Source organism: Sinohyriopsis cumingii, chromosome 5, assembly GCF_028554795.1.
Source record: "Sinohyriopsis cumingii isolate HCF-2022 chromosome 5, ASM2855479v2, whole genome shotgun sequence".
Taxonomy (NCBI): Eukaryota; Metazoa; Mollusca; class Bivalvia; order Unionida; family Unionidae; genus Sinohyriopsis; species Sinohyriopsis cumingii.
Genome location: NC_142965.1, coordinates 85,196,286 through 85,209,336, shown reverse-complemented (window position 1 = coordinate 85,209,336; position 13,051 = coordinate 85,196,286). Strand labels below are relative to the sequence as shown.

At 34.5% G+C, this 13,051-nt stretch overlaps 1 protein-coding gene across 1 annotated transcript; it reads right to left on the bottom strand.

Annotated features, from left to right (window-relative positions):
* Positions 1 to 3,301: 3,301 nt before the first annotated feature.
* On the bottom strand, positions 3,302 to 7,425 carry LOC149799659 (uncharacterized). The gene is made up of 2 exons (XM_089959017.1): positions 7,316 to 7,425; positions 3,302 to 5,210 (listed from the first exon to the last, which is right to left on the bottom strand). The coding sequence occupies exon 2, from the start codon at positions 5,190 to 5,192 to the stop codon at positions 3,480 to 3,482; it is 1,713 nt and encodes a 570-aa protein (XP_089815143.1). The 5' UTR covers positions 5,193 to 5,210; positions 7,316 to 7,425; the 3' UTR covers positions 3,302 to 3,479.
* Positions 7,426 to 13,051: the final 5,626 nt, after the last annotated feature.

The window sequence follows — 13,051 nt, the reverse complement described above, 5'->3', positions numbered from 1 at the left end:
ATCAGCAGACCTGAAGAAGTATTTTTGGTTCCAAATGGCTCAGACAGCGACTTCGAGAAAATTTAGGACAACTTACACATACACGATGAAATTTAAAGACTTCGCGTCTGGCGTTCCAGCCGAGGAAGCACCGGGTTTCATTACGGACATATTCGACTCACTGTTAGAGGAACTCAAACGTCAGTGTCAACTCAAAGATCGAAGTCGTTTGAGCCTATCTATGTATCACGACAGTCTGAACTCTCTGGTATGTCTCGGGTTAAGTATACACCTACAGAATTAACTTCTTCCAAACTAGTGAGGGCTATTGAAGATGTGCAGACGATGAGAGAAACATTTGACATCACCGATGGAAAAGTGACCATTCATATGGCATACGTTGTACCTCCATGGGAAGAAGATAATGACCGCCATTGATCTGCTTATCGATAAATGTACCTAGCACGATGGATATACCAACAGATATACAAATGAAAGGGAGTACGTGATAGGAAACATCTATGCTGAGACACAGGTGGTAGCGGACCAGATTTAAACAACGAATGTAACGGATACAAATAAAAGCACTAACTTTGTCCTATTTAATTGTTTGTTTCTTGTTTTAGCTTTTTCTTAAAAACGGTCGTTAATTGTAGCATGAAACATGACATTCTTTCATGAAATGCATATACGTTGTATATACATTTTTTTAAGGCATGAACTTTGATTTTTAATAGTTGTTTTCTAGAACCAAGAAATAGGTAACCTGTGAATAGGTTTGCTCCATGTCCCAAGTTGTATGCATTAAATGGATAGTACTTAGACCAAAGCACAGGCCATAGAGCCCAGGTATATATTTTAATAACTTTTGTACAATAGACTTTTCTTTTGGGAGTCTCTATTATGTATGTGGGTCTTTCTTTGGAACATCTATGTCCTCTTTTATGTATGTTTCCATCTTCTTTGTTTGGGTGTATATTTGTTTGTTTCTGGACGTCTGTCTTTGTCCCTATCAACCCTTTGTCCCTATAAATACATTTCATCCTATACATAGTTTTGAATATATAAACCACATGACGTCACCAATGCTCGATTTCCATTTACCCCCAGGGGACATTCCCATGTTAAATTCCCAACGACCCTATAATGCAAACCTCCTCTTTTAACATAAAAGTCCATAGACCCCAGTCACCCCTATATACTACTTATGTTATTGCGGTACCTCAGGACATTCAAGACTTTTAGTAAATCGGGATATTCAGTATTATTGAAATTCATTCGGAACGTTCTATATTTTTGGACATGATAGAACATTTAAAATTATTAGGGATTTAATTCACAATACTACAAGTGTCTCTTGAATTTTAATTTTGTGTCCTCTGTATAAAAAATTGTTTTATTGAATTTTGCTTAAATTGTTGTTGCTTTTTGTGTTGTTGTTTTTTGTTTTTTTTCGTTTTTTTTTTGTTTTTATTTTTCTTTTTTTTTTGTTCTTTATTGATACATAGTTTAAGACCATAGAGTGCTAACAGTAATCATAGAGTTATGGCCACTGGTCTTTAGAGACCATGAGTTTATGTTTTTTGGGCGGGGATGTGCAAACATGAGTCGTCTTTTGAGACATTTTCGATTGGAACTGGGTTTCAATGTGGCAACATTGCTGTGGCTGCTTGTTTACCCCATGTGCATAGCAAATATTTCGAAGAATTGATTTAATGTGATCTTTGCCTATGGGATGATATGCGACTGTGAAATTGTTGGTGATACATGATTTTTGTCTTAAAATTCAGATTATTTACTTCTAACATTTTATCTCTCGTTGCGAGAAGCAATGTGGATGTCTGCTAATTTGTATTTAGATCATTGGCCAAATATTTCATTCATTTTATACGGTTATATTTCATTCATTTCATACGGTTATATTTCATTCATTTCATACGGTTATATTTCATTAATTTCATACGGTTCCTAAGAGACAGGCTTGCCATAAATAGACCCATGAATAATAAATACAAACGTAGCCTTGCCATATCAAATCGTTCGGGCATGGAAAACTATTGTATGGGTCTGACTTGATTAAATACTGAACTTGAATATTTTGATGTATAGTGGTAGTAGTTGAAGTAGATCTAATATTACTAGTAGTAAGGGTTGTGGTAATAGCAGTAGTTGCTTCGGCTGAGGTAGTGGTGGTAGTATGTGTTGCTGTAGCAGAAGAAGGAGTAGTATTACTGGTGGTGGAAGTTGAGATAGTGGTAGTGGCGGAGTTAAACTTAACAGTACCTGTTGATGATGCATCGTCAACATTATCCTCGAAATCACCCCCATCATCATCCCGATAATTACCATTGTCGTCCTAAATATCTACTTATCTTACTGCATGTCATAATGCAGAGTATTATTATTATTATTATTATTATTATTTAAACATTGTTGCCATCGACCGACTACTACAACCATCATTATCATCATCGGTTGTTCTTAAAAGTTTGAAAACTTCAAGTCAGTACTGCATTTTTCAGCCCCTTGTACACTGACTGCTTACATGCCAGTTCGGCTACACAGATATGAAAATAGGAAGATATTCACTATTACGCAGAAGTGGATCAGGGATGGGAGGGTGTGTTCTCAGCCGGTCCCCAAGCCTACCAAAAATTGAGCGCAAAACAAACAGAATGTTTCCTAGAGTAAGTTTCCTTTACAGTTAGGTTGTTACTAGTGTTCCCTGTTCATGCTCAAAATGTAGGAGATTACGGACACATGCCACTTGGGCGCCTATTGGTGGTTTCGTCCCACAAACATGTCGCCTACCTTGACTACTTGTTTATCCCTCCTTCAAAAAAAATGCATAAACGATAGTTCTGGATCCACTCTTATTATCATGTAGCTCGGCCCAAATATCTTGCAACATTCTGCGGTTCTTATTCTCCGTTCAACATAAACAAAGTTATTTCCTCAAACTGAGTTTATTGAGTGATCAAAATGCTAATAAAAAAATATTTCTAATCACATTGAAATTGCCTAGAAATGTATTTCATTACAGCAAAGGGATTTGTTTGGTCAAAGCAGAAAACATGAAGTCATACAATTAATATGTACATTAGAAAAAACAAAGCTCTTCAAATGCAAATGGGAAGCGGGAAACTTTTTTACCTTAACACAGTAAGCATAAATTACAGATTATTTTTATGTAATTGAGACTTCTCTTTGTTAGCATCAATCCAGTCAACTTTTAAAAATGATTTTGTCAGTTCTAAATGTCGAATAAAACTAGGAAAGCTTAATACTATTGGGGAAAATGTTTACAAATAAACAAGGCAGGAAAGATAAAAGGCATGTATTCTTACATTCAGAAAGGTGTTACGACCATCGTGTATTCAGTTTAAATTTACAAATACAATCAAGTGAAGAAGATACTTGTTTGGTATGTACAACTAGTAATGAGCTGCAATAGAAACATTGGAAGCAAATCAGTAGTTAAGTTTCCCATTTCGTTTGACTTATGGTTTACAATATTGCCAATTCTTATTGTAACCAACGTAGCACCAACTGTAGCTCTCGCCTTTCTTGGAGCATACATCATCCGGCCTGCAACATCTATCCCAGTTTTTATTGTGGTCCACATAGCACCAATAGTAATCCACCTTTCCGTACTCCTGGTGCCTGCCGCAAGGAAATGTAGGAAGACACATTCTTGCTTGGATATCTACCGATCCACCATTGCCACAGTATTGCCACTTGTCTCCAGAAGAACACCACTGGTATGAAGTACCTTCTCTGAAGCCACAGGATCCAGTGCAGCAGTAATCCCAGTTATTACTGAAGTCCGTATAGCACCAACTGTATGATGTTCCCTGGTGATAACCGCACTTGTTATCGGATCTACACAGAGTATTTCCAGCGGTAAAACTGTCTGCGGTATACTTTGAACAGAGGAAACCTTCAGTTCGAATATCTCTGCAGAAGCTTGATAGATCGGGTTTTGGGAACTCAGCAAGATTCGAAAAACGAGTCAACAAACCAGGAAACAACGAAGGATCGTCTAGGTCCAGTGGATTCGACAAAGGTTTATCGTAGCAACGTAGGGCGCAGTTGTTCATTTGCTCCGACACTGCATCATGTCTGATGCACCCAGATGCAATGCCGATATTTTTATCAGTCCAGCTCTTTGCGCACTCTGCAAATTCACTTGTCGCGCATGTGAATGTTAACTCGTTTATCATTGCTGCTTTCATTGCAGGTTTCTTGGATTCTTGACATAAGCAGCATATATTGGTATCTAAGCAACCATACAAGCAGCCTTGTAAAGTATCATCAAGTTTGCATGTGTGCGTATCTGGGTCGTCCCCAACAATACCATGTTTCTCAAGGAAAACTTCGCCGTATGTCTTTGTGGTTCTGTCGATGATTGGCGAAGTCAAATCTGGTTCAACTTTTTGTTTATTCGTGCTCTGAGACGGAATTATCATCGGCTCGTTGCACTTTTGTTTCCAATAAAGCAGACTATTGTTTTTTAGAAGCTCTCTGCTGCGTTTATTTGTAACTTCTGACATGTACGGCAAATTGAATCCTTCGGAAGTGTATGCTATTACCCTATGCCGTACATTTATGAATGGATCTTGACGAAGATGGTTTATTATGTTAATTGTACAATCTGGACAAGGCATGAACCATGAATACAAGAGTATAAAGTTGGGATTGTCTCCATAAATGTTGCGATAAGCATTCCATAGATTGTTTAACTGGTCCAGCAGAAGACTCTCAGCATGCACCATGGTCCCGTGTACTCTTTCAGGTCTAGATGCTATGTAGTTCCCAAAATTGCGGCTGGTGGACGGCGATATAGGATTCGAATTATCAATGATTGGCCTTCCATCTACTTCTGGATAAAAATGTGGATCAAACTCGTTCAAATTTACTATGTTTCCCATATATATGCAGCCAAACTGAAACCTATTGTCCGCACGTTGTTGATAAAAATAGCGAATAATAGTCATCATAAATGAAGTCCACCATGGCATACGCAGTATGCGGGGATTGACCTGAAATGGACTGTCAGAACGTGGCACATTATGAAAACGAAATGGACGATCGTCTGAAGCAGTCAAGTTCTCTCTTGAAGTAGTTGTGTCATTGCAAGCAATCCCTCGTGTTTGAATACTGTTTGAATGGATAAGCAGCACACAGCAGAGTGTGAGGATTGTATAGGCCATCGTGGTTTAGAGCAATACCTGAAAAAACGTAGACCAGTCAATAAAATAAGTTAAAAATATAATAACCAAACAATTTACCCGCCAAGTACTTATCAATATGTATACCCATCGATTTATCTCACCAGACATCTATGTGTGTCTCTGTTCATATTTTATGATGTATGTATATACAGTTATCAATCGTTTGTACGTTTTATTTGACTCTTAAAACAAGGGATAAATAAAATTATTCTGATGCCAACAATTTAAATATTGAAGTGTGATTTTGCGACCACCACTTACGCAATATAAGAGATATTCATCAGCCTAATTTTAAAGAGATATTAATCTTTGAATCTTTATTTTACACCATGTTGCATCAGAGCATCACATGAAGTGTCATAACCTCGAGTTAATAACCTATGTTGTGATGATATTTTTCTTTATTATTTGCTGTTTAAATTTTCAACTGTAAAATCTTTAAAAATTACATCTCATATTTCAATTTTATAAATTCCATCCTATTTAACCTGCCAACTATTCTAGCACTTTTCTTTCTCTTATGTTTGCAACCCTAAGATCAGGAGTGAGTGAGGGTGATATAGAATTGAATTCTTGGATAATATCGAAATTACCAACTATTACGATAATATCTAGAACTATCTGGTATATAAGGAGTTTATGGCGTTCCTAATCCTTTGGTTTTTCATGGAATATTTGTTCCTGTAGTATAATGTCAAATGCCAAATATGATGCTAACAAATCAAGGTTCCAATGTCTCAAGAAAAAGGACGAAGAATAGTTATTTATTGCGAAGTGTGATGTAACGGACATTGTCACAGGGATTTTCATTAATTTTATTACCAAAAAAAAGACTTACATTCCTATAACATGTAATGGAATAACAAAATATTTAAACTAAGAATCAAACATTTAATTTAAAACAAATATGCATAACAATATATATAATCAAGAGCGACTTCCAATCTATTATCATATAACAGGCATTCCAATCTCACAAGGAATTTTAAATTTTTGCCAAATTTTCTACTCTTGCTTGACCGTACGGGAAATTAGCCTCTAATTTATATACTGCTTTTATTCTGCATGTACGCAATGAAATCATTATAATACCAACCTCTCTCGTCATTTTTTCCTGCACGGTTTATTTCAAAAGTCACTTGGATATTGTGATACTTATGTCCTACCGCCTGTCTGTGTTTAAGCTCTTCTCTTAATCCGCTTTGTTGAAATTCACTAACAATAGTACATAAGTTGTGACAATCTAAGAGAGTGGTTGAAATTTTGCGTTTAGGGGGCCACAGGTCATATATATAAAAAATTGAAATTTACAGTGCAATTTAAACATTTCTGGATCAAATTTTGTACAAGCATTTTTAGGAGTACTGCATATAAAATGTGTTAGGGTTTGGGGTTATAACCAGTGTGTAACGGTCCTGAAGACCATCTGGGAAGGGGATGCGGGTAAGGCGGCGAGCATATAGTAATTTGTTTGCTCCTGAGCCCAAAGTACCTGACCTAAGTAAAATTTCAGTTACACTTTCAAATACGTTAAGACTTATTATTATTATTATTACATATATATATATATATATATATATATATATATATATATATATATATATATATATATATATATATATATATATATAGTTAGACAGACAGACAGACAGTCAGACAAACAGAGAGTGGATAAGGACTATATATATGGTACGAGTTGAATAACTTCCACCTTTCTGCAGACCTAGGAGACAATCGCTGGAAAATATTCAACAAGTTTCATAAACTGAGTATTAAATACTTCTCCATTTGAGATACAATTTATCACATAGTTTTTATTCTTAGTAGACAAAGAGTGTTGATAGAAAAAGGCTTAAAGGCTGTACTTTTTCCATTCTTGAGTGTTACCAAATAACCCCTGATGCGAGTTCAAAAATCTTGCACAATTATATAACACAAAAAGCATTTTCCAGGCATTTCAATTATTATTTGCAATATTTTCAACTCGTTTATTGCAAGTTAAATTATCAATCAGGGAATGTTTAACGCGATAATAGTTAATATATATTATTATTACAATGAAACACACGTACAGGAATTTATGCAAAGTTCTAAAATCTTACCTCTGGTCTAATTGCTCTGTTTTATCCACTATTTTTCTGTTGAATCCACTATTTTTATGGTTTCGCTCAAATTTTAGATATATTTTTAACGATGTGGGTGATGCGATATCCGAACCACAAATGGAAGTGTTTGACAACTTGAACACTGTTTATAGCAGCACTGCACAGTGTCACATGATCTTATCTAAACATACGGTGCCGAGTGTATGTTTGCAACCAATCACAGTTGCTTTTACTCTTAATGTTATGCGCATATATAACAATTGTCACGCACTATCTAAGATAATGAACGCCACGGCACGGCCGACTTAAGCAATCACAGTACTAATTCAGTTCCCATAGTAAACCTATGCAAACACCATGATATTAAAAATTCAATAATTTTAAATTGCTGAGTGATCATGATCAAACCTATATTTATCAGCATAGATTAAACATGGATATCAGCTTCTCTGTTGTGGAAAGGATATGAGAAGCGGCATTTTCTGGACCCGCATGTGTTTGAAACGTGTGCTTTCAATTCCGGACCAAAGAGTCAGGTGCTAATTTTAGTAATGAATGTTCCAAACTCACGACTGTTAAAGAACTGCAATTCCATCAATAAAACAATGTCTCTATTTTTTCATTTACAACTAGGATAAGCTCTCAAAAGATTATGTTTTCTAAAACATGACTTACATTATTAATCTATTTGATGTTCACATATTTCCAGGCTGGTTCCCATTTTTCCATATCATTAGTACCGTGTGTCCCATATTCACCCTGGATTTTCTTGACATCCCTAGGAATAATAGTTCATCAATACCTAAGTAAGCAATGTGCATAGGTCTGCTTGTCAAAAATTACATTAGTGAATAGTACATTACATTGCAAGTTCACCTTCACCTAAAGACCAATGGTGCATTTCAGGCAACATTTAAATATTTGAGCTTTATTAAAAAATATCAGAAAAATATTAAAATAAAGCTACCTAATAAGAATCGTCTTTTTTAATATCGCCATTCGTCTCTCTTCAATTTAATGCTGAAATATATTGCCAGCCTTGTCAAATTATGTAATTAATGAGTAAAAGGTCAAGGTGACCATCTATATGTACGTGTCTTATTACCGAAAAAGAGATTCAAACGACAAAAAATTACCTAAAATTACCCCCAGAAGACATATATTTTAAAACTAAAGTGAGGTAGACATAAGGCGATTAAAATGCAAAATATGAACTTTCAAAACATTCAATGAAAGAAATTAGTGGGATGAAAAATCATGAGAGGTTATCACCATTAAGCATTGGTGGAAGACACCTAAGTGATCATCTCTGAAGCATTATGTTTCAAAATACAACTAGGAAATATGATATTGCTTACTGTAATTACTCTATAGATGGTAAATTGTATTAATCTTATATATGTATTGCTTAGATATAAACCAAAGTGCAATACACATAACCTAACATATTCAAATCTACACACTGTTCCCCCTCCCCCCTTCTTGGCAACAGCTGATATATCTGAATATGCATTTAATACCCTACCTAAAGTCACTATGTGGTTTACAAAATGTATTAATTTTGCTTGTTATCCACAAATAGAACCATGCGATTGCATTTATAGTAAAGCAAATTGCACTTGCATATGTGGAGTCACTGTATTGATGTGGCTGTCTATAGGACTCACGGTACTAATAACGTAGAACATGCGTCCCTTCATACACTCGCACCTCTTAGGCGCAATACGTAGAATTACAATAATACAAAATACAATATAATTATAATTAAAACAACAAAAAGAAATGTTTCCTATCAGAAGTTAAAGTTTTTGCTCCATGCTATATTTATATAATTGCAATTACGAATAAAAACTGATGTATTGATGGACACCTTTACTCTGGTCTTTGTTCTTTATCTCATATCTAGATAATAACCAGAAAGAAATTCCTGCCCATGTAACATTAAACTTTTTAGGGATAGAACCAACATACCTGCGGAAGTCTTCATGAACCAGAACAGATGTATGTATGCATGTATGTATGTATGTATGTATTTACGCATGCATGCAACTATGTATGTATGTATGTATATGTGTGTGTGTGCATGTCTACATGTATGTATGTATGCATGTATGTATGTATGTATGTATGTATGTATGTGTAAATTCTGTTCTGGATTGAATCTATCTTTTTGCACTTTTGAAGAATCTATGTATTGGCTGCAAACTAGTTTGCAATTAGAAAATAGTTTTGATAATACCAGGACACCGTTGATTACATGCACCATTATGCAACATTAAATCTTCAGTTGATTGAAACATAACATTACAAAACACATCTTTGCTTGAACAACCAATAAGACTTTAAAATTAAATAATTTCTAGTAAACAATATACTTAACATAAGTGCATACAAGGTTACTGGTTGCAGCATAATAAACACAACTCTTATCGTAAGCATTATTTTAAGTATTCATCTTTCTTTTCCCATTAAGTACTTGACTAATTCAGGCAACTTTTGCTTATCATTTCCTTCCAGGAAACCAGCACATCGTTCACTCCCTAAAAAGATCCTGGAACTTCGACCGACCGTGCACCAGGATATATCAAATAAACTGTATTCGATATTAAATAACCCGTAACATGTCCTACAGGTATAAACTCCAAATAACAAATTTGAACGTGATTCTTTGCTTAAAAGTTAGAATTGTTTCAGCAAATTATTGAGTTGTGGATGGTTAAGAATGCTTTAAACAGTTAATAGTATTAATTCATTAAACTTTATAAATCAACACTGCACACATTATTATCCTCTACTTTTGAACTACAATAACTGTCGATTAGCTTAAACTATATCAACCATGATAGCTAATGTGCATCCCGTCGTTTTTAATTGAAATTATAAGTCAGTCATCCGTATGCATTCTAGTGTGTTTGTTTGCTTTGATGTGCAGGAAGGCGGGAGAGAGATACAAGAAACCTAGAACCTTTCCTAAGCTAGAAGCTCTTATTATTTAAACCCATATGGACGTTTTGGCAATCTGAATTGTTTCGGAATATATGTTCAACTCAGATTACAATTGGCATTGGCGTTTAATTCAATTAATGTGATCTTTCCCATGTTTGAAGTGTGTGGGGCGTGATGGGTTTGGTGATATTGAAGGTGAAAACCGCGAAAGACTTTGATATCTATGACTGCCATGAGTGTTACGATCTATGTATAATATTCTATGTAATTTAACGAACCTTCGGACACGTCAATCAAGAATGCTTATCATCCACTTATCTACTTCATCATGGCCAGTGATATGATTCCTGACCTGGTGAGAGTACTTGCATCATGCTGCATAACATGCGACAACATTTGGGAAACTGCTCGCACAACCTGAATCAAAACTTTAAAATATTGAGTACTTTAGAACCACAGCATCGCCAAAACGACTGCTCTACTTTCCTCGACAGTTGAAGGTCACGTTTATTTTTATAGTGTAATTTTTAAATCTATACAATGATGTGATTATGATGCATTATAAAAGACTCAATTGAAGGATGACATGACTTAGAGCAGATATCTGTAAGGTCTTTTAGCATCAATGAATCCCAGAGATTAAATGCTGTGAAGTAACATCAACTCCCATGAGAACTTTTCTTCTTGTTTAGCCCTTTTCAAAAACATATATAGGGGTGTGATAGTGAGACAGACAGAGAAAGAATGTGTGTCTTTTGCATACTTGAGATGAAGATAGATACTATGTTGAATGTGTATTTTTCTTTGAGTCAGTATATTGGACACTGCATAAAGAACGTGCTCAAGATAGAATTTGCATGTTATCCGTAATAGAGAGTTATTAGTACAGAGTTGGGATATTTTTGTGATAGTGTTTAAAACGGAGATCGTCACCTATTCTCAAAATAAAGTTCCAAGAAACAGAAAATAATGCAAAATGATACAACTGCGTTTGTGTATGAATCATGAATTATCATTTCCAGAATACACCAAAGGGTATAGAGATTCTGTCGTTTTAAGACTTGTTGTTACGATCAAAGGAAGTGGAGAGGGTTGAAAGAAAAGGGTAATTAACGTCATATATGACCCTGAAATAAACGACCACGTAAAATCACAATAAACAGTATATTTTGTTCATTTCCAATGGACACAAACTATTACAAATTCTGTGTTGCCATCAGCTGCATGAATCGCAAGCAAGTGCCTGCTGCTTTGCAGTTACAACTCTTGAACACTCCACACAATGGTCTGGAAACCAAGGACGAGTTGATATGGTTATTTAAATTTGTGAGAATATATATATATATATATATATATATATATATATATATATATATATATATATATATATATATACTGTTATGTATATTTGCTTTAATTGTTTTATTCTTAGTTTAAATTTTTTGCTATTTCATTACATGTTATAGTAATGAAATTTTATTTACTAGAATTGCACATTTTTTAGCAATTAGTTTGAAGTGATTGTTTTTACGTAAACACCAAATGATAGAATTTGTATCTAAAAGCTGACCTAGTTCCTGACCTTGATACAGAATTAGTAAGAGCTGAAGTAAACAACTTCTTCTTTTCTTCGTTCTTAGTGTGGATTTATAGGGTGGAATTGAGTCTGAACTGGGTGTACGTAACTTTGCACATGTGAATAGCAACTATTTCAAAATTCTGGTTTTACTGGAATTGCACAGAAGTCAGATATAATACTGATGTTTCGAGAAATAATTTTATTTGGGATTTTAAACACTTCGACGTCAAGGTGGTGTTTTTTCTGTTGTCACCAGTTGGAGTTTAATACTTTAATTTTTCTTTAAATTATTTGGATTCTAACAGATTAATTCTTTTCCCTGAGAATATTTAAGTGCTCATATGTAATTCATGGACAAAGACATTTATTGAAATTTTATTCGGAATTCAAACAGTGGAATATTTTTTCTCTGTTACAACAAAGAACTGTTGACACGTCAATACCATATTGGCTGGAGTATACGTCATCGCCTCCCATTTTGAATTTTCTTTGGGACTCCAACTCAACCTCATCAGAACATTTTATTACTAGGACTTCTATATAAAAGTGATTAGACTGAAAACAACACAGTATCGTACGTATTATTTGAATAATGCTTAACTAGACAGTAACAGTGATTAGACTGAAAACAATACAGTATCGTACGTACTCCAAATACTCTTTAGTAACATTCAGTTGCACATGTTTCTTCAACCTCACCTAACATTATTAACTAATAAATGTACATTTTCTAATTTAAGGACACGTTTATTATACATCTATAATAATTTTGGTACAATTAGTAGCTTCAAAAAAATTTTGTAATGGACTTTTGTGCAGCATATATATGCACATATTGCACAACTGAAATTGTAATAGTAAGGTTTGAATGTGAAAGTATAATGTGTACTAACATTATAAAAACAATTTCAGTAATACATGTACGTAGAATTAACATGGCATCAATCTCGTGTGCTAACAAACGTGAAGTCTCATGAAAAAAACAGAGCATCGTCGTCAACAGTCGCCTTTGCATTTATGTCTTTTAAATACAAAATTGTGGTCAAAGAGCGCGCATCTTAAACATTTGGGGGAAAATAACATTGTATTAATGTATGAGGAAAAATTAAGTGTGTAGTACAAACGGGATTAGGCAAATGCTTCATTTAAAACGTATCAAAATAAGCAGCCGAATACAAACACAAGCACAAAGTACTGAAACTATAAAC